At 40.7% G+C, this 24306-nt stretch overlaps 1 protein-coding gene across 3 annotated transcripts in view; it reads right to left on the bottom strand.

Moving 5' to 3' along the window:
* Positions 1–21246, bottom strand: part of MICALL2 (MICAL like 2) — a 976695-nt gene extending 955449 nt beyond the window's left edge. For 2 of the 3 annotated variants that reach the window (XM_044089760.1, XM_044089761.1), the window contains exon 1: positions 20932–21246. In XM_044089760.1, the coding sequence (XP_043945695.1) occupies positions 20932–21077 (146 nt within the window). In that variant the 5' untranslated portion in view covers positions 21078–21246. The remainder of the gene's footprint in view (positions 1–20931) is intronic. The other variant, XM_044089762.1, reaches the window with a different exon arrangement.
* Positions 21247–24306: the final 3060 nt, after the last annotated feature.

Below are 24306 nucleotides of genomic sequence, written 5' to 3'. Positions count from 1 at the left end.
ACAGAAGGAGGAAGCTACTACATGATAGAGCAAAATCCCAAAAAGGGAAGGCATCTCTGATCAGTATTAGCAAAAAAACTATGGGCACTCATAAAATCGAAGGCCAGCTTCGAGAGAAAAATTGCACAGGACACTAAGGATAATCACAAGGCTTTCTTTAGTTATGTTAGGAACCTGGGTGGGAATTCCCAGATATGCTCAGAATTAGTCCAAAATGACAAAAAATACACCGAGCCCACAGACATTGCCAACATCCTAGCTGACAGGTTTAGTGCAAACTCCCCCCCCCCCCTTCCCACCAAAAGGGCAAATATCTATCCCAACAGAGTGCTGCCCCCCTGACATCTCAGATGCTCAGGTAAGAGCCGCCCAAAGCAAAAAACACAGCATCAATGGGACCAGATGGTGTCCCGGGCTGCGTCCTACATGAACGCCAAGAAGAGCTAAACCCAAACATAAAACTACTGTTCAATCTTAGCCTTACTACAGGATATGTACCCAAAGAGTGGCATACAGCAACAGTGGTCCCTCTCCACAAAGGTGGTGCCTCAACGGATCCTGGAAACTATCGCCCCATAAGCCTGACTAGCTTGGTCTGCAAAGCTATGGAAAGGATCATCATGGACCTCATAAATAAAGATATTGGGGACCTACAGACACTGGATCCTACCCAGTTTGGCTTTGTTGAGGGCAGATCCTGCCTCTTAAACCTGGTCGATTTCTTTGAAACAGTCACCAAGGCCATTGATGAGGGAAGGTGGTCCACAGAGCCTACCTGGACCGCAAAGCCTTCGATACAATACCCACTCGGGCATTATAGATAAGCTCACCAGCTTAAATATAAACCCCTATGTCACTAGATGGGTTGCAAACTGGCTCAAGGACAGAACCCACATGGTTAGAATTGCTGGAGCCATGTCAGACACCAAACCAGTTACAAGTGGCGTCCCACAAGGCTCAGTCCTGGGACCCCTCTTGTTCAGTATATATTTCGGCGGTACAGGCCAACACGGAAGGACTGTGGCTGACCAAGTCGCAGATGACTGCAAACTGGCGCCATAATCAACTCTCCAGCCAACACAAGCATCCTCCAAAGGGCCTCAGAGAAACAGACAACTGGTGCCAGAGCCATGGCCTCAAGCTAACGCCAAAAGTGTATAGTCATCCTTTGGCAAAACAGTGCCCACAAATTACCACATAGGTGGTAATCCATTAAGTACAGAAGAAGTCATTAGGGACCTGGGGACCCAAGTTGATAGCAATCTCTCATTTGACAACCACGTGGCCAAAGTGGTTAGAAAAACATTTTATATAGCCCACCTAATCATGAAGGGATTCACATCTAGATCAGGGGAGGTCATTGTGCCTCTTTACTCATCCCTCATCAGGCCCATAACTGAGTACAATGCCCTTTTTGGGATGTACCTTACCAGACACCTGCAGCAACTGGAAAGACCCCAAAAGTACCTCACCAAGAGGATCAAAGGGCTCAAACAGATGCCATATGCTGCCCGGTTAAAGAAACTCCAGCTCTACTCAGTGGCATACCACCTGCTCAGAGGTGATCTGTGCCTGACGTATAAAGCCATGTCCAACCCGGAATTAATGGACATGCTGCACCTCACAAAATCCAAATTCCATCGAGCTACGCGCTCGAGAGACTTGAACCTCAGCACTGAAATAAATAGGACATGCTGGAGGGACAGATTCATAACCCAGAGGCTCCCTTCTCTCTGGAATAAAATCCCAGTCCAGGTCCCACATTGACTCTCTTCAAGAGGAATCTTGATGAGTGGATGGGAGATCATAGGTTTACCCCGGCTATCACTTCTGTGTCACTGTTAGACAGAGGCACAGTATACTAACCTCAAAAAAAGGCATAGCAAAATTAATTTAAAATGGGTGGCGAAAGCCAAACACACTCTGGCTAGGCTTATGAATGCCCTAGGGCAGATGAACCATATGGTCATACTAGGCTATCTGCCCTGGGGCAATTATAAGCCTAGCCCGATTTTGTTTGGCTTACGCCACCCCTTGATTTGAGTATACTGTGCCCTTTTTAAGGTTTAGTTTGCTGTGCCTCTGTCTAATAGTGACACGGACGTAATCCCCGGGACAAACCTACGATCCCCCATCCACTCATCAAGATCCTTCTTGAAGAGATTCAGTGAGGTGCTCTGCCTAACATGAATTGGAATTCTATTCCAGAGCGAAGGGAGCCTCTGGGTTATGAATCTGTCCCTCCAGCAAGTTCTATTCATTTCAGAGCTGAGGTTCAAGTCCCTCAAGCGTGTGGCTCTAAGGGATTTAGATTTACTGAGGTGGAGCAGGTCCATTAATTCTGGATTGGACATAGCTTTATATGTCAGGCATAGATCGCCTCGAAGTAGGCGGTATGCAACTGAGTAGAGCTGGAGTTTTTTTAACCGAGCAGCATATGGCATCTGTTTGAGTCCCTTGATCCTCTTGGTGAGGTACTTTTGGGGTCTTTCTAATTGCTGCAGGTGTCGGGTAAGGTACATCCCAAAAGGGGCATTGTATTCTATGATGGGCCTGATGAGGGATGAATAAAGGGGCACGATTACCTCTCTTGATCTAGAGGTGAATCATTTCATGATGAGGTGGGCTATGTAAAAGGTCTTTCTAACCACTTTGGCAATGTGGTTGTCAAAGGAGAGATTGCTATCAACTTGGGTCCCCAGATCCCTAATTTCTTTCTCGGTACTTAATGGGTTACTGCCTATGTGGTAATTTGTGGGCACATTGTTTTTGCCAAAGGGTATGGCTATACACTTTTTGGCATTTAGCTTTAGACCATGGCTCTGGCACCAGTTATCCGTGTCTGTGAGACCTTTTTGAAGGATGTTTGTGTCAGCTGGAGAGTTGATTATGGCGCCTAGTTTTCAGTCGTCTGCGAACTTGGTGAGCCATAGTCCTCCCACGTTGGCCTGTACCTCGGAAAAGTATATACTGAACAAGAGCGGTCCCAGGACAGAACCTTGTGGGATGCCACTTGTGACCGGTTTCAAGTCTGACATGGCTCCAGCAACTCTCACTCTGTGGGTTCTGTTTTTGAGCCAGTTTGCGACCCATCCTGCGACATAGGGGTTTATATTTAAGCTGGATAGCTTATCTATGATGCCCGAGGGGGTATTGTGTCAAATGCCTTTGCTAGGTCCAGATAGGCTGTGTGGACTACCTTCCCTTCATCTATGGCTTTGGTGACTGTTTCGAAGAAGTCAACCAGGTTCAAAAGGCAGGATCTGCCCTTGACGAAGCCGAACTGGGTAGGATCTAGTGTCTGTAGGTCCCCAATGTCTTTGTTTATAAGCTCCATGATGATCCTCTCCATAGCCTTGCAGACTAAGCTAGTCAGGCTTATGGGGCGATAGTTTCCAGGGTCCGTAGAGGCTCCACCTTTGTGGAGTGGGACCACTGTTGCTGTACGCCATTCTGTGGGCACATATCCTGTAGTGAGGCTGAGATTGTACAGCTGTTTTATTTGAGGGATTAGTTCTTCTTGGAGTTCATGTAGGATGCAACCCGGGATGCCATCTGGTCCCATGGAAGCAGTGTTTTTTGCTTTGGAGAGGGCAGCCTTCACCTGAGCATCAGAGATGTTTGGGAGGCAGCCCTCTGCCGGGATAGATACTTGCTCTTTTGGGGTGGAGAAGTTTGCACTGAACCTGTCTGCCAGGATATTGGCAATGTCTGTGGGTTCAGTGTATTTTTTGTTGTTTAGAATCAACTCAGAACAAGTCTGGGAGTTGCATCCCAGGTTCCTAACATAACTGAAAAAGCCTTATGATTGTCTTTAGTGTCCTGAGCAATTTTTCTCTCGAAGCTGGCCTTGGTGGTTTTTATGAGGGATCGTAATTTTTTGCTAGTACTGATCAGAGATGCCTTCCCTATTAGGGATTTTGCTCTATCATGTAGTATCTTCCTCCTTCTGTTGTACAGTTTATTTATGGCTGGGGTCCACCAGACTGGACGCCTGCCTTTGGATGTTTGGGTTTTGGTTTTGTTTGGGATAGCATGATCCATGCATTCCTGGAGATGTCCGTAGAATGCGTTTATATAGGAGTCTGCAGTTTGGGCCGTAGTTTCCACTGGCCCTGGGGCCTTGAAGGATTCCACTTCGGTTTTGAGAAGTGAGAAGTTCGCTTTTGAGAAGTTTTTCACTGTGGTTTTCTGGGCTGTGGGTGGGGTCGGGATGTGGACATCCAGTGAAATTAATTTATGGTCTGATCTTACCAATGAGGGATATACTTCAGGTGTGGAGCATAGAGTCCCCATGTTGGTAATGATCGGGTCTACTATGTTATCCCCTCTTGTGGGAGTGGTGACTAGTTGTTCCATAGCATTTGAGTTTATAATTTCCAGGAATCTTTGGGCTAAGGTGCTGGGGCTTGAGTAGTGCTCCCAGTCTATGTTTGGGTAGTTGCAGTCGCCCAATATAATGGTGTTCGGAGAGATCTTCATGTTCTCCAATGTTTTCAGGAAAGCCGAGTGGGATTCCTGACTTTGAGAGGGTGGTCTGTAGGATGCTATAAACTGAAAAGCAGTCTTGCCCACTGTTAGTTGCACATGGATGGTCTCCGATACTTCGTGCAATGCCACTAACTTGGAGGTGTGGATATCCTTGATAAATATGGAAACTCCCCCTCCTTTTGTGGTTCGGTCCAGGTTTTGGGGCCGAAAAGCATGATATGAGGTATAACCTGGTAGTGCTGGGGTGCTCTCTGGAGCCTTGAACCAGGTTTCTGTCACTGCACAGATATCGATGTTCTCCATACTGAGGAGAGCTTCGAGTGCGTGCATCTTGAGGTTAAGACTTCTGGCGTTTAGCAGCATTACCCTTAATTTCTTGTTTCTTGTGCTGTCTATGGAGGTGGGTTTGACTTTTGAGCCTTGCCTAAAAAAGTCACTATGGGGGTGGCAAGAGCCTTTGCCAATATCAGAAAGCCCAGTGGTGACAGGTGCAAGCCGTCCCTAGCGAAGCAACGTGTCGAGCATGTCATCCCAGGCTGACAGACACTGGATCCCCTTAGAATGACACCAAAAGTTTAGCCAATTGTTAAAATCGATCATTTTGTCTTTGCACTGTGGCATCATTCTGGGTGAGGGTAAGATGCTGCTCAAGATCAGGGTCATACCAGCCTGGGCTACATGATCAGAGAGCTCCTCTATGTCTCTTTTCATGTAGTCCAGGGAGGTACGTCTCAAGTCATTCACACCAGCATGTACAATGTCTTGAGTCATATTTGTATTTGCTTTGGATTGACCTGAGTGCTTGCGTTATGTGGCGGATCCTAGCGCCCAACAGGCAGCTCACTGTGACCTTCTCTTTATTCAGCCTGGTGAGCGGGATGTCAGTGTGTCTGACAATAGAGTCACCTATTACAATAGTATCAGGTGTGTTATTCAGCCTTAAGGGCTGTGGCTGCTTGGTACACTGACTTTGTGGGCTATGCGTTGTGCGTGTTTTGTTTTGGGGTAGCGTTTGCTTGGATGTCTGCTTTGGAGGTCTCTGTTGCTTAGGTAGATTTTTATTTAGAGCCTCTGAGTATGTTTTTGTGTATTTATGTGTTTGGTTCGCTGATGTGGTGGGACTATGGGATACTGGAATTGTGTTGTGTGAGGTTACCTTCTCCTCCTGACTGGTTTCACCAGTTTTGAGATGAGAGAGTTCAGCCTCCAGTTTGGCTATATGGTTGCATCTCTCACATATATTTGAACCTGTTTGGAGGAGGAGAGGGTTGTCCGTGTACATGAGACAGTTGTAACATTGCCTCAAAATTCCCAGATTCACCAGCTGGACTGGAGAGGAAACCATTGACTGACCTTTGGACATGCTAGAGTAATATAGGGAAACTGAATTGAGATGGACCAATAGGGGACAAGGTAATCGTAGAGAGTATAAGAGTAAGTAGTGCTTATGGTTTAATAGTGCTAACTTGTAAGATTACTTATTTGGACCAGTGAAGGGCCTTAGAATGAGAATATGGTGTTTAAATTGAGAGATAGAGCAGTTCTAAGGGAAAAAGTGAAGAGCAGACTTTGTGGAGCCAGGAATAGTTTAAACCCAATTAGGTGGCGCTGCCTGTTGTTGCGCTATGCACAAAACCACGCAAAAGAGGGATTTAAGAGAGGAAGATCAAGGAGTTTGTAGTTTTATTGGCCATTTTGGGTCAATTCCAGTTTCAAGTCAGTAACCACTCCCACAGGGGCAGGCAGGCTGCTCAATGTTTATCACCGCCACTGATGAACAGAGAGACTTCCCTTTAGCCCAAGCAAACAATGGCCTCCAAGAAACTTGCAAACAGTTCAGAACAGCAAATCTGTAACTGAACTTTTTTAAAATCTCAGAAAAGTGGGGAAAAAAGCAAGATTTTTGTGTTTTTTTCAGTCAAGCATTTATAGACTGCCACAGCCCATTGCAGACATAGGTGACAAACCAGGTGTAAATTTGTTATTTCCCAAACACTGATCAGCAGTAAAGAAGCAAGGGTGAGGAAAAAGGGCTACTGCCCCAGCCACAAAGTGTTAGAGGGCATGATTGGGGAATCCTGATCCTCTTTAGTAATAGTGCATACCAGCTTTTAAATGCAGATATTACACCTAAAGTCAAAGCCACCTGCTTTACCGATCTTTGTGGTCAAATTGTAGCAACTGCTCTCTACAAATGTAGCAGTTTTTTTTTTTTGTTTCATTCTTAAGCAAATTCGAGTGCTCTAGCATTCCCTGGGTTGTATAAACTGTAGCATCTGCTTGCTACAGTTTAAATAGAAAAAAGAAAAAAAAAAGTTGGTTCTCTCCCCGAGAGAAGTTAAAGTGCTGTAGAACTCAGTGTGTGGTATAAACTGTAGCATCTGCTTGCTACAGTTTAAACAGGAATAAAACAGCCTTTCTTTTGTTGGCTTTTTTTTTTTTTACATATTCAACTGAGGCAGGAGGGATGGGGGTGGGGTGCGAAAACAGGACCTGATTGAATTCAGAATCACCAAGTAAGATCAGGGACCCTTTTTTTGCTCTTTAACCAATAAGAGAATTGCTCCAAACACTGGATAATCCAGTTATGCCTCTGGGTCCAAGGTACATTTGAATAGAGTTAGGGATGAGCTTTGCTTCACTATAGATGGTAAGCCTGTTGAAGATTATCCCTTCTCTAGGAGACAAATACCTGTGTCTCCAACATATTCTGTTTACGTCTCAGACGAGGTTTAGGTCCTTGAACAGGTATTTCTGATGCTATTTGTTTAGCAGATGTGCAGCAAATCCAGAGGATGCCTTCATTGCCTTGTAGGTTAGGAATAGATCACTGTGCAACAATCTGTAGGAGGCCGAATACAGGAATAGGGATTTGAGGCTGCCTACATAATATTTGTTGTTTACTCTCTGTATTCTTTTTGAGAGTAATTTTTGTGGTCTCTTAAGTTGTTACAAGTGCCTGGTCAGGAACATGCTGAAAAATGTGTTGTACTCAATGACTGGTCTGATGAGAGTCAAGTACAGCAGAACAATGACCTCCTTGGACCTGGATGCCATGCCCTTACTTAAAAGTTGTACAACAGAGAAAGTTTTTCTCACCACAGCAGACACATGGTGGTTAAATGTCAGGTTACTGTCACCATATGTTCCCAGACAAATGACCACTAATTCTACTTTTAAGGGTATATTATCAATGTGGTAATTTCCAGTGGTGGACATCTTTCCAAAGGGTACAATTATGCATTTTTTACAGAGTTTAAGTCCATGATTCTGGCACCAGTTTTTTGCCTGTATTAGGCCACCCTCTTGAAAGGTTCAGTGACCACAACTAATTTGTAGTTGTCTTCATACTTTGTCAGCCAGAGGCCACTGATGTTTGCCTTGACTTCAGAGAAGTAGATGCCAAAAATGAGAGGTGCCAGCACTAATCCCTGGAGGACTCTGCTAGTGACTAGCCTCTTTGTGGAGGTGAAACTTCTTGCATCCTATCAGTCAGCCAACTGACTATCCATCAGGTGACATATTGGCTTATGGCTAGTTTTCTGCTAATTCTACTTCTTGCTATTGTCAGGATCCATTATAAATCCTGTTCTCACAACCCCTCCTTGTACCCTCCAAATAATCATACCCTTGATGCACTACCCACTTCATTCATGCATACTCATCTCTCTTTTCTTCCTGTTTTTTTTTTTTTTATATATAATGTCTGCTGAATTCATTAACTTATCTAAGCCTCCTCATTTAAATCTATTTATTTATGTTTGGTTTGTTTGTTTATAGGTATATAGTGTACTTATTATAACTGACCACTTTCAAACACAGTCTGAGTGAAGACTTCTCGGGTAACACACAGATTATAAAAAGAGAGGAAATACAAGACTTTTGTGTACATAGCGTAGAGAAATTTGAGCATTACCTACTTCAAAGTTGTGAAATGCTCAGAAATTAAATATGTACAAATTTTCCAAAAAAAAAAAAAAAAATCCACAGAATGTCTCAACATGTGTAAATTGAAAAACAAAACAAAAACACGTGAAGCCACTGAATCCCGTTTTCCAGAAATGACTTTAATTCCACTGGTTAAGTGCTTTCGGCCAGAACATAAACCTTCATCAGAACAAACAAACTAATTACACACCACTATTATACATGGTTCTTTAAAAAACATCATAACCAATCAACTGCTGACTTCAATTAACACTTCTAATATAAAAAACATTCCCTCGTTAAAGCTATCCTTCTTTTAAAAAGACATGTCTTAAAACATCAAACCTTTTACAAACAAACAACGAATCATTTACATTTATTGTAATAAGCTTTTCTTCTTAAAACAGATTTGCTATGTATACCACAAAGGTGGAATTACAAGTAAAAACCACAGGAACCTGCCAAATTCTCTCATGGGTACAAACCTCAAAAACTGGTCCCTCTGAAATATACTTATAATGGTTACAACTCTTGTTTCATTTAAACTACCAGACAGTTAAAAAATAGGATTTATGAGCATTATTATGCTATTAAAAGGAGGAATTCAGACAATGCACTTTTTAACCACACTTAAACACGTGTAGGAAAAAACTATTAAATTTTATTTTGGAGTTATGTTTATTGACCATGTTCCTAGTGATTTTAATGGAGACAGAGATGGCGAACATGATTATAGGGAGTTGAAATGGCAAATTTTGTTGAATGTGTGTAAGGCACCAGGTCTAAACAATGGAGTGAATTACAAAGCTGTATTTTTTAAGTGTTAAGGACATGTATTTTTTTGGAGGATGTTATTGAGAATGGTGAGGTAGGGGTGAAAGTTTTGGATGGGTGGAAGATCATGAATTTGGCATTAGATGGGCTTAGTACGAGTTGGGAGGAATTTAGCCTTTTTTTCTATAGTAGTGAAGGCTTCCTGGGTTCTATCTTGGAGTAATTGTGGAGAAGGGGGCAAGCAAATAAGGGTGGTGTCATCAGTATACTGTACTATATTAGTTTGTTGTGTAGCCGAGGGGAGGTTATTGGTAAAGATGGAAAATAGTAAGGGACCAAGAATGGATCCTTGCGGAACACCTTGTCCCACTGGGAGGAGAGGGGAGAGAGAGTTATGCCATTTAACAGCTTGTTGCCAGAGGGACAGATAACTCCTCTCTACTGTGGTTTAAAAATTATCTAGATTGAGCTCAAAAAGAGTCGATAGTAATTTGCAGTGGGTCTAGGTCTAGGAAGACAACAGATACTAAGTTACCAAGATTTCTTCGTTGGTTGACGTGGTCAGTAAAGGATATAAGGGCAGAGGTGGTACTATGGTTTGGCCAAAGTCCATGTTGGGAATTTGCTAGCAGGTTATGTTGAAGAAGATAATTCAGTAGTTGGGTGTGTACACATTTTTCTAAGATTTTTGATAGGGGAGATGGTAATTATCGCCCCATAGCTATACTATGTTCTGTTGAGGATCCACCTTTGTGTAGGGGGACGACATAAGAAATTTTCCAGAGAGAGGGGAAAGTGTGCTCAGCTATGGATCTACTGATGAGTATGGAAATAGGGTAAGCGATGGCAGAGGCGGCAATCCTGAGATAATCAGTGGGTAGTTTATCAGCAGTGAGAGTGGTGGGTTTCAATTTGGCAAGGTGTTAACGAATTAGGTCAGTTGGAACTGGTTTGCGAGAGAGAACTGGGTGTTGGTCTTAGGGTGACAGTTTTGTATTTTGGGGTATTTGCAGTAGTAGTAGTGGGGAAATTGTTGAATAACTTTTGGATGGAGGAGGTGAAATAGTCATTAAACTGGTTGGCAATATCATTGTTATCACCCTCAGTGTTAGGGTTTGGGGAGGTGATTTTGCCTTGTTAGAGAGTGTGGTTGATTGCAGAGCAGACCAGATTTTTTGTGGAATGTTGTAGTGAGTTGGATATAATAACTTTTTTATCATTACGTATTTGTTTTTCTGCTTTGTTTCGGAGCTCTAGGAAGTATTGTCAATTTGTACTTGTTTTGTTGGTACGCCAGGTTGCCCAAGCTATGTCTCGTTGTTTGAGTAGGAATCTTGTGTCCTTTGAGATCCAGGGAGCTGAGTTAGTTTTAGTGCAAATTATATGTTGTGGGGCCATAAGATTAAGGATACCTAAGAAGGTAGTATTAAAAGTACTCCACGGCTTCCTCTAAATTGTAGAGTTTTAAGAGGTGACAGATTTATTTTTTTAAGGTGTTGATGAATTGGTCTGGTAGGAAAGTTTTGAAACTAAAGACAGAAAGTAGGATGGGGGGTTTTATGGGGTTTGTGTGCTGTCTTAGTATGAATGTGGGTAGGTGATCACTGAGGGAGTTGGGTAATGTACCAGATATATTGGCAGATGAAGGCTTGTTGGTTAGGATCCACTCTAATATGGATTCCTTTTTGGTGGATTTGTCTATACGGGTGGGGGTTTGGATAAGCTGTGTGAAGTTAAATAGGTTTAAGTGGTACTTCAGGGTGGATGCCATGACAGAGGCCCAATCAATGTTGAAGTCCCCCATATAAAAGTGTCTTCTGAGGGAGGCTGGAGGAAGTCCAATGTAAAATGGACTCTAGAGTGGCAATACTGTTGCCTGGTGGTAAGCAGACACCTATAATGTTGAGTTGTTTCTGCTGGTTTAATTTTATATTTGCAAACAGGCTTTCTGCATAGCCGAAAGTGGGGATATCTTTACGTATTTGTTGGAGAGTAAGTTGTGCCTGTAAAGTAGGGCAATGCCTCCGCCTCTTTTAGCTATTCGATCACATCAAAGGATGTTGTAGCCAGGAGGGGCTATGGTGGTATCTTTGATGTGGGGCTTGAGCCAGGTCTCGGTTAGGAGTACAATGTCAGGATTATAGAAGGATTTAGAGGCATGTAGCTCTTCAGTTTTATTCATGATGCTGCGGATGTTTATACTGAGTATTAAGAGGTCAGATGGTTTTTGCTTGCCAGGGATATTAGGTCCATGTAGGTTTGTAGCAGTAGGTATAGTAGTGGAGGGGCCTGGGTTAGGGTGGATGTCACCATTAATGTCGCCATTGAGTGCAAGTTGGTTAGTAGCAGTGGTCAGCGTGTGTAGTTAATTGGTGATCATATGGTGTATGAGTAAACTGGGTAGTTTTTTTATAATTAGTTTCTTTGTAGGTGAGCTTGGTGAGATCAAAAGGGGTGTTGGCTGAAGATGGTAGGTGAAATGTATATGCAATTATGGTGGTGAGTATTTGAATAGGTTACCGTGGGGGAGTTTAGGTGATTGCAGTTAGTGATAGTGGCGTGCTAGAAGTTAGAGGGTAGCCTAGGGAGAGAATAACTGCTAAGAAAATAGAAGGTGCAAGCATGGTGGGAGTTCATTTTCAAAATTCATGATTTTTGTTCAATTAGCTTGGGCAACCTGGCATTTCTTTTGAAATTGAAGTTTTATTTGTAATGGGTAATGTACAAAGTCAGTTTGTCCAAATGTACTGGTGGAATTGTAACGTGATTTTCCACAAGGGGTATAAATGGGTGTGTTTTTAATTTTAAAATGGTTCTGATGAAGTTCTTATGAATGAAAGCACTTTAACCATTAAATAATTATCTGTTTTGGAAGTGGTTCGTTGTTTTTTTGTGGTTATAAAAGCAAAATCTCTGACCTGTGCTCAAACCCCATCACTACTACTCAGTTATACAGCTTTCATGAAGGTTTCCATACACTGACTCCTTTCTCCATGACTCTGGTGTCAGAACATACTAAGAAGGGGGAAATAAAAGATTATTTGTAAGCCTCAACCTTTTCAAAGGAATAACATCCATTAAAAGGGAATCAACCATGTCCTGTATTTGAACCCACAGTGAATTCATAACTAGTTCTATCAGTTCGTTGATCTCCCTATCTCTTTCATTTCCCTTTCATCAGCACATTTCATTCTAAAATCACTGCACTATCCAAGACTTTCACTTTGTATTATATCTTTTACTTCACTTCAACAAATACAAAATGTATGCGGACAAAAAACTTGACAGTATACCAGTCAAAGTAAAAACAAAAAGTTACATTTTCCTTGCTAAACTGCAACAGTACTTAACCCAATGCACTAGAGGGAAGCTGAGACTGTACTTATGCCATTTTGCATCTGACCTGGAGACAATGGAGAATGTGTCTTGATTAATAAGTCACTCACATTTCATCAATACCAGCTATACATCACTGTGTAAAAACTTGTAAGTAATGTTCTTATTGTTCTGGACAATCGCTGCATTGTTTTTAGTTCTCACCCACATGAAGTATACCCAAACTCTGTGAGCCACATACCGTGCCTGCCCTTCGGAATAAGTGAGAATGAGGAGGTTGAATCTGCTATGGATAACAAAAGCATTCGAGTCACCAGTACTACTGTGGCGTACCCCATGAGACGCTTACAGTACCCATTTCCTTTATTTAGCACCTTGGCCTGCAGTGCACCTACATGTCCATGTTTTTGGCACCGTGGGTGTACATAATGCTTCACATCACAGTGCTGTCAGTCCTTCACCTTTGGACAACTCAGAATGAATCACACTGAAGAAACACACGTGCTTTACATGCCATGTACTGCTTCTCACACACACTACATCTTTACCAATGTTTTTACATTACGTCTAATTTGTTATCATTATTTAAACCGCAGATGTTTTTCTTTTACTTTTGAAGACTGAATAATTGTTGTTCTTAATTTTTTAATAAATTTGGAGCTTTTCTCCCTTGAACTCTGCTGAAAATGGGCTTCTACCCCATCGGACTTTCCCAGTAATCAAATTTCAATCAATTAATAAATAAATAACACAAGTGCTTGCGACTAACAGCCTGCTAGCTATAATCTGCTGCATCCACACAATAATCAGTAAATCCAAACCATTCCTTTAAAGCTACATGCTCCTACAGTCTGCATACTGTGAAACAAACTACATCTGAAACTCAGAAGCAGCTATGCCTGTGCTGTCTGCATTTTACAGAGTTAAAGGAAATTAATACATCTGACTGACAGCACCCTCATACAGCAACCTGAAACAGGAAATATGAGCTTGAAAAGCCCCCTCATTAAATGGTCTCTAAATACTATGTGATTAAAAGTAGTAACACAGATGGAAGGATCACAAAACAAAAGTCACTAAAAGAGTTTTTTTTCCCTTATTTTCCCAGTGTATCTCTACATTCAGTGCTTTTTCATTCAGCTAGTTCTACCCACATCATAACATGACAAAGCCTGCTCAATACTAAGCAGGAATTTAACAGAATTTGAATAAAAGACCAGTCATTCAATGATATCACTTCCTTTACATCTTCCAAGATAAAGATCACATATGGTGGGTAGCCTGCAAAAGACCTGATGAAGCATGTAACTGTTAAAAAAGGTAGATTCCAATGTGGTCAGTCACTTATTGTTCCATGCTAAACTCTTCCAAACATAGAAAAGTCTGCCCCAAACCTTCCCAAAACAAAAAGGGACTCAGAATGCTGATTAGTCCTAATCTTTCAGTAGTTGCACACTCATCATTCTGTGGAAAAGTATGCTTGTGCGGTGCCAAAACCGTGAATCTCTTCATGTGACTATACAGAATAATTCCACCTCCACTGTAGTCAGTCGTCGCCTTTCCTTAATTCTTAATTATACAATGGCGACACCAATTCAACATACTCAAAAAGGTTTCTAAGCCATAGATACACTAACAATTACATTTACACAACATTATCCCAGTGGCAGGGGACGCTAAATAAAAAGAAAATCATGACACATCACTCATCAGACCCATCATAGAGTACAACGTACCATTTGGGATGCTGGAAAGACCAGAGAAGTACCCCACCAAGAGGATCACTGGCCTCAAACAGATGCCCTATGCAGCTCAAATGAAGAAACTCCAGCTGTACTCTGTTGCATACCGCCTACTCAGAGGTGATCTATGCCTGACATACAAGGCCATGTCCATCCCAGAAGTGATGGACATGCTCCACCTAAAGAAAACCATATCCCCTCAAGCCACAGGCTCTAAGGATCTAAACCTCACCACAACAATAAATAGGTCGTGCTGGAGGGATATATTCCTGTCCCAGATACTTCCCATTCGCTGTAACAAGATTCCAGTCTACATTAGGCAGAGCTCCTCGCTAACATTCTTCAAGGGAAACCTTGACCGAGTGGATGGGAAACAGAAGGTTTACCCCAGGGAATCACTTCAATGGCTCTGCTGGACAGAGGCACAGGGAACTAATCTAAGGGGGCGACGAAAGCCAACACAATTCCGGCTAGGCTTATAAATGCCTTTGGGCAGATAGCCTAGTACCTACCTATGAACCTATAACTGTGGGCAAAAGGGAGGGGAGGTGGTGTGGTATGCCCATGAAGAGTTAAGAAACACAAAAAAGGAAAATGAAAATAACTAGAAAGAAAGCTGTACAGAAAGTAGAAAATTCACTGAAAATATCAATTTATGTATACCTTTTAAAGTGGGTAGCTGGGTTGACCCTTTTCAGCCACAACTACATTAAGATCACTGGATACAAGAAACAGAGAGGACCAACGACTTAGTAATAAAATTAATGGGTAGGCAAAAAGTAAAGAGGCTATAAAAATGCGGACTTCCATCCTGTTATTAGTAGAGTAATGTGCCATTTCAAAGGTCAGGAAAGGAGGGGGGAAAGTAAATACAAGTATGGATTCCAAACATTAAAAGCCAGTACCCTTGACACAGTCCTCACTGAATATAAATAAATGGACTGAAAATAGGAGGAAAACAAGATTCAGAAGGCAACAGTTGCCAGGCCACAATGAAGTTCACAATCTCGCTACCACAGTTGCTAAACTAACTACAAAAAGAGGCACAAAACTACAGGGACATAAAATATCATGCAAGCTTTTCATTCCTAGGTATAATTACTATATACATTTTCTTTGTCATTAGAATTGCCTGAATGTAAACTATCCACAATACATTTTTTCTGTACAGAACCCAATCAGCAAGCACATTAGTAGTTTATAACTTATGACAGCATAATATGGTGAATTATTCTGTATTTACCCAAAATAGACAAAGATGTGTAAGAGTGGGGTCCTGTAACTCATCAGTCTGTTGTGATAGCTTGTTATTCTGCTCCAAATTAAGTCTCCAACATAGATTGTGGTGGGACTGTCATGCCTTCATCACAAAGGAACCGGCAAACATTCAGACTGGTGAGAAAAAGCACCACCAATGACTTTACCAACAATTTGGCATGGCATTGTTTTAGGGGCAGCAATGGTGGTGCAGCGGTTAGCATTGCCGCCTCACAGCAAGAGGTTCTCTGGTTCGATCCTCAACTGGGGTGCCTTCTGTGCAGAGTCTGCATGTCCTCCCTGTGGTCACATGGGTTTCCTCCCACATCCCAAAGACATGCTGTAGGTGGATTGGACACTAAATTGGCCCTAGGTGTGAGTTTGTGCGTGTGTGTGCCTTCTGTGGAAGGTTGGGTGCCAGGCTGGCAACTCAACACCGTAAAACTCCACTGCCAGTCATGAGTGGACAGGTGATCCGCTGTGGTGACCCCTAACCGGGAAAAAGCTGAAAGAAGAAGAATGTTTCAGGTGTCTTAGCAACCACTGCAAAAGAAGATAGAGAGGAAAATGACCGATGACCCAAGTTAGTCCACCACAGCCATCTAATTTCACACAGCTGTTAGCACAAGCAATCAATATGAGACCAAAGGTTTGCATGTTATAGAACAACAGTGATGCTTAAGGAGGATGAAAGAGAAACTTGAAGTTCAGGTAAACTCCAGATGTGTACTATGGGCAGAAGAAGTAATTTTATTTTTGATGCTTTTATGTTTGCTGAGAAGCAAATCTGAGGCAGTTGTAGCAAATTTACATGAATACCATTTGTTTAAAACAAATATACATTAAAACAGAATGTATCCTTAAATGTGTCCAGTAAAGGGATAAGTCTGTAGAAATATGTTTGCAAACTGTTAAGTTTTAAAAGAGTTACAGATGAAACCCGAAACTGGATCTATATCATATGAGAGAATCGCACAAATTGCGAATGCTCAGAATATCGGACATACTGGACCTCGAAGTGCTTTTTTCTGAGATCGCAGTACAGTGAAGAATGGGATATTTGCCCTTTCCTCACTGTAGTGCGATCTTGGAGTTGTAATATATATTTAGCGGGGGGGGGGGTGCAGTCCCCCACAATAGGATGTTGTGAGCATTTGCAATTTGTGCGATTCGCTCATAAGATATAGACCCGAAGAAACCAAACATAACATTACAGAAAGCCACACAAATTGTTCATCAAGCCAGACAAAGCAAAGGACAGAGATAACATTGCTAAGAGCAGATTTGAAAACATGTGGAGGGCAGTGTAAATGTTCAAATGAAAGTAAATATGAATGCAAGCAAGAAAAAAATGTCCTAGATGCAGTCGTGCATAATGTGTCTAAGCTGTGTTTCTCATGAAGCAGAAAGTACCAGAAATGTAACAAACTGAGACATTTTGCTACTGAGCATCACCTCCGAACCTCTTAGCTCAAGAAATTTGGACAAAGCCTAAAATAATGGGGGGGGGGGGCAAAGACCAAAAACTGAGGTGAAAATCTAGACAGTTGAGAGGTATGGATTAACCTGGTCAACTAATTAGCAACTGAAGCGAACACTAAGAAAAATGCAAATGAAAACTCCCTTTTGGATTATATAATTAAGCAGAGAGACCCAAAAGATGAATGGCATATGTCAGACTTCCCATTAATGGTACTCCAGTAAGGAGAAGCTTCAGATTAATTCTATAATTGCTCAGCATTCTGAGGAAGTTTAACAGCTTTATATAGTTTTGTGGAAATGCACTGACTGTAATAAGGTAGGAGAATTAACTGGGTAAGGAACTCCAACCATTCAAAAGCAAGAGCAGAAGATAATTGGAAACGTATGAAGGAAGAAAGGGTAAACCCTATGAGATGAGAATGTATAATGTAGGTTAGAACATTTGCATGTACATTATGGGCCCCCCAGTATTCTCACAATCATTAAGCACAGCCCCAATATCACATCCTTCCTGCCATCTGAGAACATCTGTTATGGGAGGTAAGAATTGGGGATTGTGATGAGTCAAAAGATTTTACCAGGTTAAATGCTTCAAAATGAGCTTGTTTCTTAATAGCATGATCGCCTTCATATTACATGCGGCACCTCTCAAAGATGCAGAATGCATACAGAACTTAACTTATTTAGTTACTGCAAGTTTGTTAACAAATTAAGAGCACCAATCTACCTAGACCATGTTCAGATTCAGCAAGGCAAAAAAACAACCAAAGAAACACACCTTAATCAATACCAATGCAACAGTGGTAACACAAAAGCAAGCATGCAGAGTGGTATGCATCAGGATAATATATAGCATGAATGAGCACAATCGTAACATATCATACTGCAAGAATTCAATAAGTAAAACAGGCAAGATGGCTATCTCTGCACTGTCATAACATCACTTAGTGTGTTTCCTTGGAGAAAATCATATAGAAAGAACAAAACATTTGCAATGTGTTGAGATGGAGAGTAAAACATAAGACAAAGCTAGTGAAAGAAGAAAAAGGAAGGAGGCAGAAAAGTAGGGAAAGAAAAATATAAAAGTATGAGCTAGTCTGTAATGTATACGTGCAATGTGTACTAAGTATTTGTATTTTTCTGGAGCTTTTCTCCCCAGGACTCCATTGAAAACAGGCTCATTGTGGCCCAATGGACTATCCTGGAACAAACTACAAATAAATAAATAAATATGGGATAAGGAGTAAGTGCAGCTACGGACTAAGTTAAGTTAAGGAGATTCAAGCAAAACTATAGGGGTTTGAGGACATGTTCAGTTGTAAGCCAGCATGCACCTACCTGATGAAGCATCATGTAAACAAAGGGTCTCAGTGGCCCATCCAATAAGCCCCTTATAGTGTACCAGAGTGAGTTAAGCAAAGCCTGAGAGAGGAACTAGAGGAGATGCTGGATCTGGGTCTCATGACCTAATGAATAAGCATATTTTTAATGCTAACACAGCATAATAGTATACATTCTTAATACCTCAACAAGTTGTGGGAGGCACGGGGTGGTAGATGGGGAGCAGCTATGGGTCCCCACCAAAAAGGGCAAAAGTGGGCCATGCAACGGCTAAGGACAGGCCTGGATGAGGGTTGGGTGATGGTCTGCATTTCCGCAAAAGAGTTAAAATGTTCCTGGGACAGAAAGAAAAAGGTCCTGAGAGAGAGAAAAAAAGAGAGAAGTCACTCACAGGGCAAGTTGTGACACTCATATCCTCTTCTTGCTAACTGCGGCTCAACACACACATGCTCAAGCAACAGTAATGACATGTCAGGATTCTGCATTTATGTTTTGACTCATGTCATGACCAGCCATACAAATGAAGTTAGGAAATTAACATACATGCTGTTGTTTCTCATTGCTTAAATGCATCACAGTATAAAGTAGGACAGGCACAACTTCATTTTTTTGGGTAGCAGTGCTTTGGTTACCTTGTGTTACAAAAATCTAAACTGCATGTCTGTCATATAAAGTCTGCTTCTGCTGCACTTACTCGAAAACTATGCCTTATTACACAAAAAAATTACTGACAAAAAGAACTGACCGCAATCTGTTAAGTCTCAGTCTGCCAGCTCTACCTGCATTATAATAGAGAAGGGGGTGGGAGAACACCTACAGTGTAGAACAGGGTAACAGTTAAAGATACAGTGAGCTAGTAGTTTTCCTTGCAGTTTTTTTACAGTATAAAATATATTACTTGCAGAAAAAAAACATACAATATCATTTATACTTTACAAAAAAGGGAAGACAGTTTAATTCGCTCTTCACTCCTCTTTTTATTCTGCTTTGTCTCACTATACAGTAAAGCCTGAGGTATACCTTCCCCAATGTACCTGGCCACAACAGTTCCTAAGAATGAAAACACTCACACACTCTTCAGTAATCCCTTGCCCTGCTGGCAAACCGGCATTGCTGTGGTAGCTTTTTCCAAGTACTCCTACAAGCAAACACACGTTACTGTATGAAATACCTTGAATAAACACATTTTAATAATTATAGGATTGATGCTATCAGTACATTAAGTACAAGCAAGATTCTATAATGTGTCAACACTGGGAAGGAATTCCCTATATCCATACAAGAAGACATACTCCTTCCCAAGTCTGCTATATATTCAGTCACTGGTGAGAAAGACAGTTAAAAAAAAAAAAAGTTCATGAAACATTACAGAGAGATTGGACTGTTTATTTACACAGCAATGCAAAACAAGCAAAAATCTGCACAAACGTTCATAAAAACATGTATGGAGATCCTGCATAAATATCTAAATATCTTTTTATTAAAATGTAATAAAAAAATGCTTCTTTTCAGTCCTGCTTGCTGTTAAAACTTTACTTGGCAATTCTTTCTACCCTCCCCCGCAGCCCTTAAAATGATGGAAAACATGTGCTTGTCACAGAGCATTATAGAAAGACCCCATTCCATCCTCCATAAAACAATGCTTTTCCTCCCATTACATTTTTAACACGTGACCAAAACGCTAAGAAAATGTGGACTTGTGACCCAAATCTGGGAAAGCCCCACACTACATGGCTCAGTTTCCACTTATGCAATTAAGACCAATCTGTTTGGCAACTTCATATGAGGCACCAAGGAAGAAAATCTGCCAACAGATCTGCTGAGTTGGAAAGTCCAGGGAAATAACTACACATCGGAGAACAAGTCTTGACAAAACAAGGAATTTCTGGGAATGCAGAAAATGGTAAGTAACGAACTTTTCTTGTCCAGGAAGCTACACTTTAATCCAAGTCACAATCTGTGAACTAAAGAGGACAAACACGTACTTGTTCTGCTGAAGTGAAGCGAAATTCTCCAAAGAAAAGAAAAGAAACAAGAAGAAAGAGCAATGCTACACCCCCACCTCGCCGGAGGTTCATCATAAAGTTAACACACTGAAAATATCAATAAATTCAAGGAGTTTACAAGTCCACTGAAAATGTTTCGGTCTCCCAAACGGCCACATATAGCAACATTGTTAATCAGAACCCCCCAACCCCTGCTACTTTTACAGTGCTGCTTCCTCGTTTAATAAATACATCTCTCCCTTCACAAGTACCAAGGAAGTCTGTAACATTACTAGGACGCGGTTGAGAGTGTCAGCCACTAACTCCATGAAAATGTTTCATCAAACAGAAGCTATTCTAACACAGATTCCTCACCACCAAACAACCACCAGGTAAACCTGTCAATAATATAAAAAATGCACAGATGCTGATTATAAATCTAATTTCCCTGTGTGCATCTGATATATATATATATATATATTATATATATACACACACACACACACACACACACACACACACACACACACACACACACATGTATAGCTCAGTGATCTACATCGAACCTAGGTTCAAGCTACTCCACATTCACTCACAGTAGCTCCGGTCTGTGTCTGTGGATGATGGCACAGAATGCAAGCCCGTCCTTAAAGGAGGTCGTCATGTTGGTAATATCCACGTCCCGGTAACCCTCGCATTGCTGTTTGCACCACTGCTGAAGTGCCTTAATGCTGGCTGCCATGGTCTGTGAAACAAGGAGAAAAATCCACCCTCTTGTAAAACAATTAAAATCACACTGCCTACCGATTCGGGAAGTGAAAGCAAAATAATAACAGCAGGTCACCTGCTGAAGAGTTAGCCGTGCACAGTCTTAATCCACCTTAGGGAGGGGCAAGATTTAGAATAGAGGGAGGGAAAAGGTTCCTTCCCCTCCCACGTGCGTACAGCCTTTTGCTCCTCTAGTATAGTGATGGGATTTCCTAAAAGTTGTGGCGCGTTCTCGTGATCCAAAGTTACTTCAGATGTCTTTTTCATATGGTGAACTAATATCTGAAGCTGTAAATGTTCTGTTTTAGACCTTTTTTGTTATTCCAAATCCAATATTATTCTATGGGAATAATTCTAACACATAAAACGTGCTGAGTTACACGGAGTTTGGTCTTAGGCGCCTAATTTTCTTTTTTTTTAGTTGCCTGATTTTCAAGTCAAAAGTATGAAAGCTCATCGTGTGCCACTCCACTTTCTAATGTTTCTTATTACGCCTTTGTGCATGGTGTACTTTTCCCTAAGTTCACACACAAGCCAGAAAATGACCGAAGAGTTTTGCAGTATTTTCCATGTCAGTAATGTCACAAATGTAGGTAAACTAATTCAATATGGTATGGGTATGGTATTAATTTGATGTTTAGGGTTTAAACATACCTCTCAACATCTTACAGGAATAAATCTGGACAAAGCCATAAATAATAACGGGGCAAAGGACCAAAAATAGAGACAGTTTTTAAATATTGCACTTACAAATGTAGAACGTCTATAGAATAACAGGTTTTGCATTAGCATGAATTTTCTGAAGAGTATGAAGTCTGAAACTCAAATGTTTGTCAATATTTTCTGACTTCAGTCACTGATTAGCCACAGATTGGAAAGAAAAACAAAATTTTATGACTCACTGATTTGCCACAGACTGGAAAGAAAAACAAAATGTATTGATGAACAGATTAAAAATATAAGGCAAAAATCTAGACATTCTGCAAAAATCTGGACATTTGAGTGGTATGAACACTGCACATTTTTGCAGATGGGGGTGCACTGAAAAGTGATTAAACACCCGGCTATTTCAAGAGGCAAGCCTTTTCTAACATTCTTGTAATGAAAATGAGCCAGACTGTACAAGATGGTTATACCTTTCAACTGTTCAGGGATGTCCCTCGTTGTGACTTAAATTTTAGTTGTTTCCCTCTTAATCCCTCCTAAAACTTGTGACATTTGGACAAAAGGAGGTAAAGACTTCAGAAAATGTATATTAATTTGCATTTGTCTTATTCTGTTAATGCCTCAAGTTAATAGTAGTAATATTTTAAAAGTGGTCCTGGTTATTCCTTATTATTTCTGGATTTGTACCCAATTCTGTTAAGATTTGTCCCTGATTGATTGACAGCCATGTCAATATGCAGATGGACCGCCCCTGTGGTAAAAAATGAATCTAGTAAACAAAGCATAATTCTATTTATTAGCTGTCAACTTCTTTGTTCAAAAAATTAGAGACAAAGCCAAAAATAATGAAGTATACAGGCCCAAAGTCAAGAGCAGTTTTAAAATATTACTCTTATTCACTTAGATAGTTAATAGAACAACAGGTTTTGCATCAACATGTATTTTCGGAAGAATAAGCAATGAAATTCTGTTTTTGCTGTCAGTGATATACCAAAAAATTAAACATTTTATGAGGGGAAGACCAAAAATATGAAGTAAAAATCTGGGACATTCTGCAAAATCAAGGACAGTTGAGAGTTATGATACCATCAAGATAAAAAAGCTGTATATTATACATCTTTTGTGTCTCTGAATCTAAGCCAGAATACAGAAATAACATTTTACAGTATGTCTATGTGATTATTTTAAACATTTGTAGGAGGCCTCCTTACCCTTAATTCTACCAGGCATACTTCTCAACTATCCAGAGTTTTGCAGAATGTCCAGATTTCTGCCTCACAAATTTAGTCTGTCCCTTGTAAAACTTTTTGATTTTCCAGCAAATCATTTAGGATCTAAGTCACTAAATAATTACATACTTTTAAGTTTCAGACTTCATATCCTTTAGAGAAATGCATGCTGATGCAAAACATGTTATTCTACCAAGTTTCTAAGTTGAGAACAGTTATATTTAAAATGTGTCCCCATTTCTGAGCCTTTGTCTCCATTTAATTATGTCTTTGTCCCTGACTCCACCGCAAAGAGGTTGAGAAGTATTCCACCTGGATTCTGTTTAACAAGTACTACTTCTGTAAGTGCAGGGATATACTTAAAGTACTTTTATACATAGCATATACTGCCTTTAACACATTATCTTCAAGTAATGTAGTATACGTTGATTTTTCTTAGATATTACATAATTATTAATGAATTAGTTATACAAGAAAATACACCATTAATGTAACAGTATATTATTTTGTTATATAACAGCATATTTCATATCCATTGTTTGCACCCACAAGATTCAGCAGTTTTCCTTAAAATAAAATAAATAAATGTCTCGTAATCATTGTCTAGCATCTCAGCTGCACTTTGTCATGCAACATGCATTAAACATAATGGGACATTGTTATTTCACTGTCACTGAACATTGTTACAGCTGTGTTATTATACTTTTTATTTTTAATATATAATTTAACTGTGTAAATGAACTGGTACATATACCCTTTCAGGTAACCATTCCATGCAAGAAATCTGGTCAAAATTAATGGGAGACAAAGACCCCAAATCAGGGACAGATTTTCAGCATTGCACTTATAATCTTTGAAAGTTAACAAAATAACATTTTGCATTGACATGCATTTTTGAAGGATATGGCAAGGCAAGCCACCTGGCGGTGTAAACCCTGGCTCTAGATGATTGTCACTGTTGAAGTGACACCTCGACCCCCATGTGCAAAATAGTGGTTGGATGGATTAATGTAGCATGGAACTCAAATATCTGTCATAATTTATAGACTTCAGTCTTCAAAAATGTGCCCGAAAATAAATTGTATGAGGAAATGACCAAAAAATATGAGGAAAAAAACTCAACATTCTGAGAAATTCTGGACAGTTGAGAAGTATGGCAAGGTAACAAGGTCAAGGATAAAGTTACAAATATATGGACAGTTTAGTTGCCAATCAACATTTTTTTTTTTTGGGTGGGGTGGGGTGGCAGGAAGCCAGAGTACTTGTATAAAACCCACACAGACACTGGGAAAACATGCAGACTCCAAA

This window comes from Protopterus annectens, chromosome 12.part0 (genome assembly GCF_019279795.1).
Source record: "Protopterus annectens isolate FY-2018-M chromosome 12.part0, PAN1.0, whole genome shotgun sequence".
In the NCBI taxonomy this organism is placed as follows: domain Eukaryota; kingdom Metazoa; phylum Chordata; order Ceratodontiformes; family Protopteridae; genus Protopterus; species Protopterus annectens.
The sequence above is the reverse complement of the archived record's forward strand: the minus strand, read 5'-3'. Positions and strand labels throughout refer to the sequence as shown.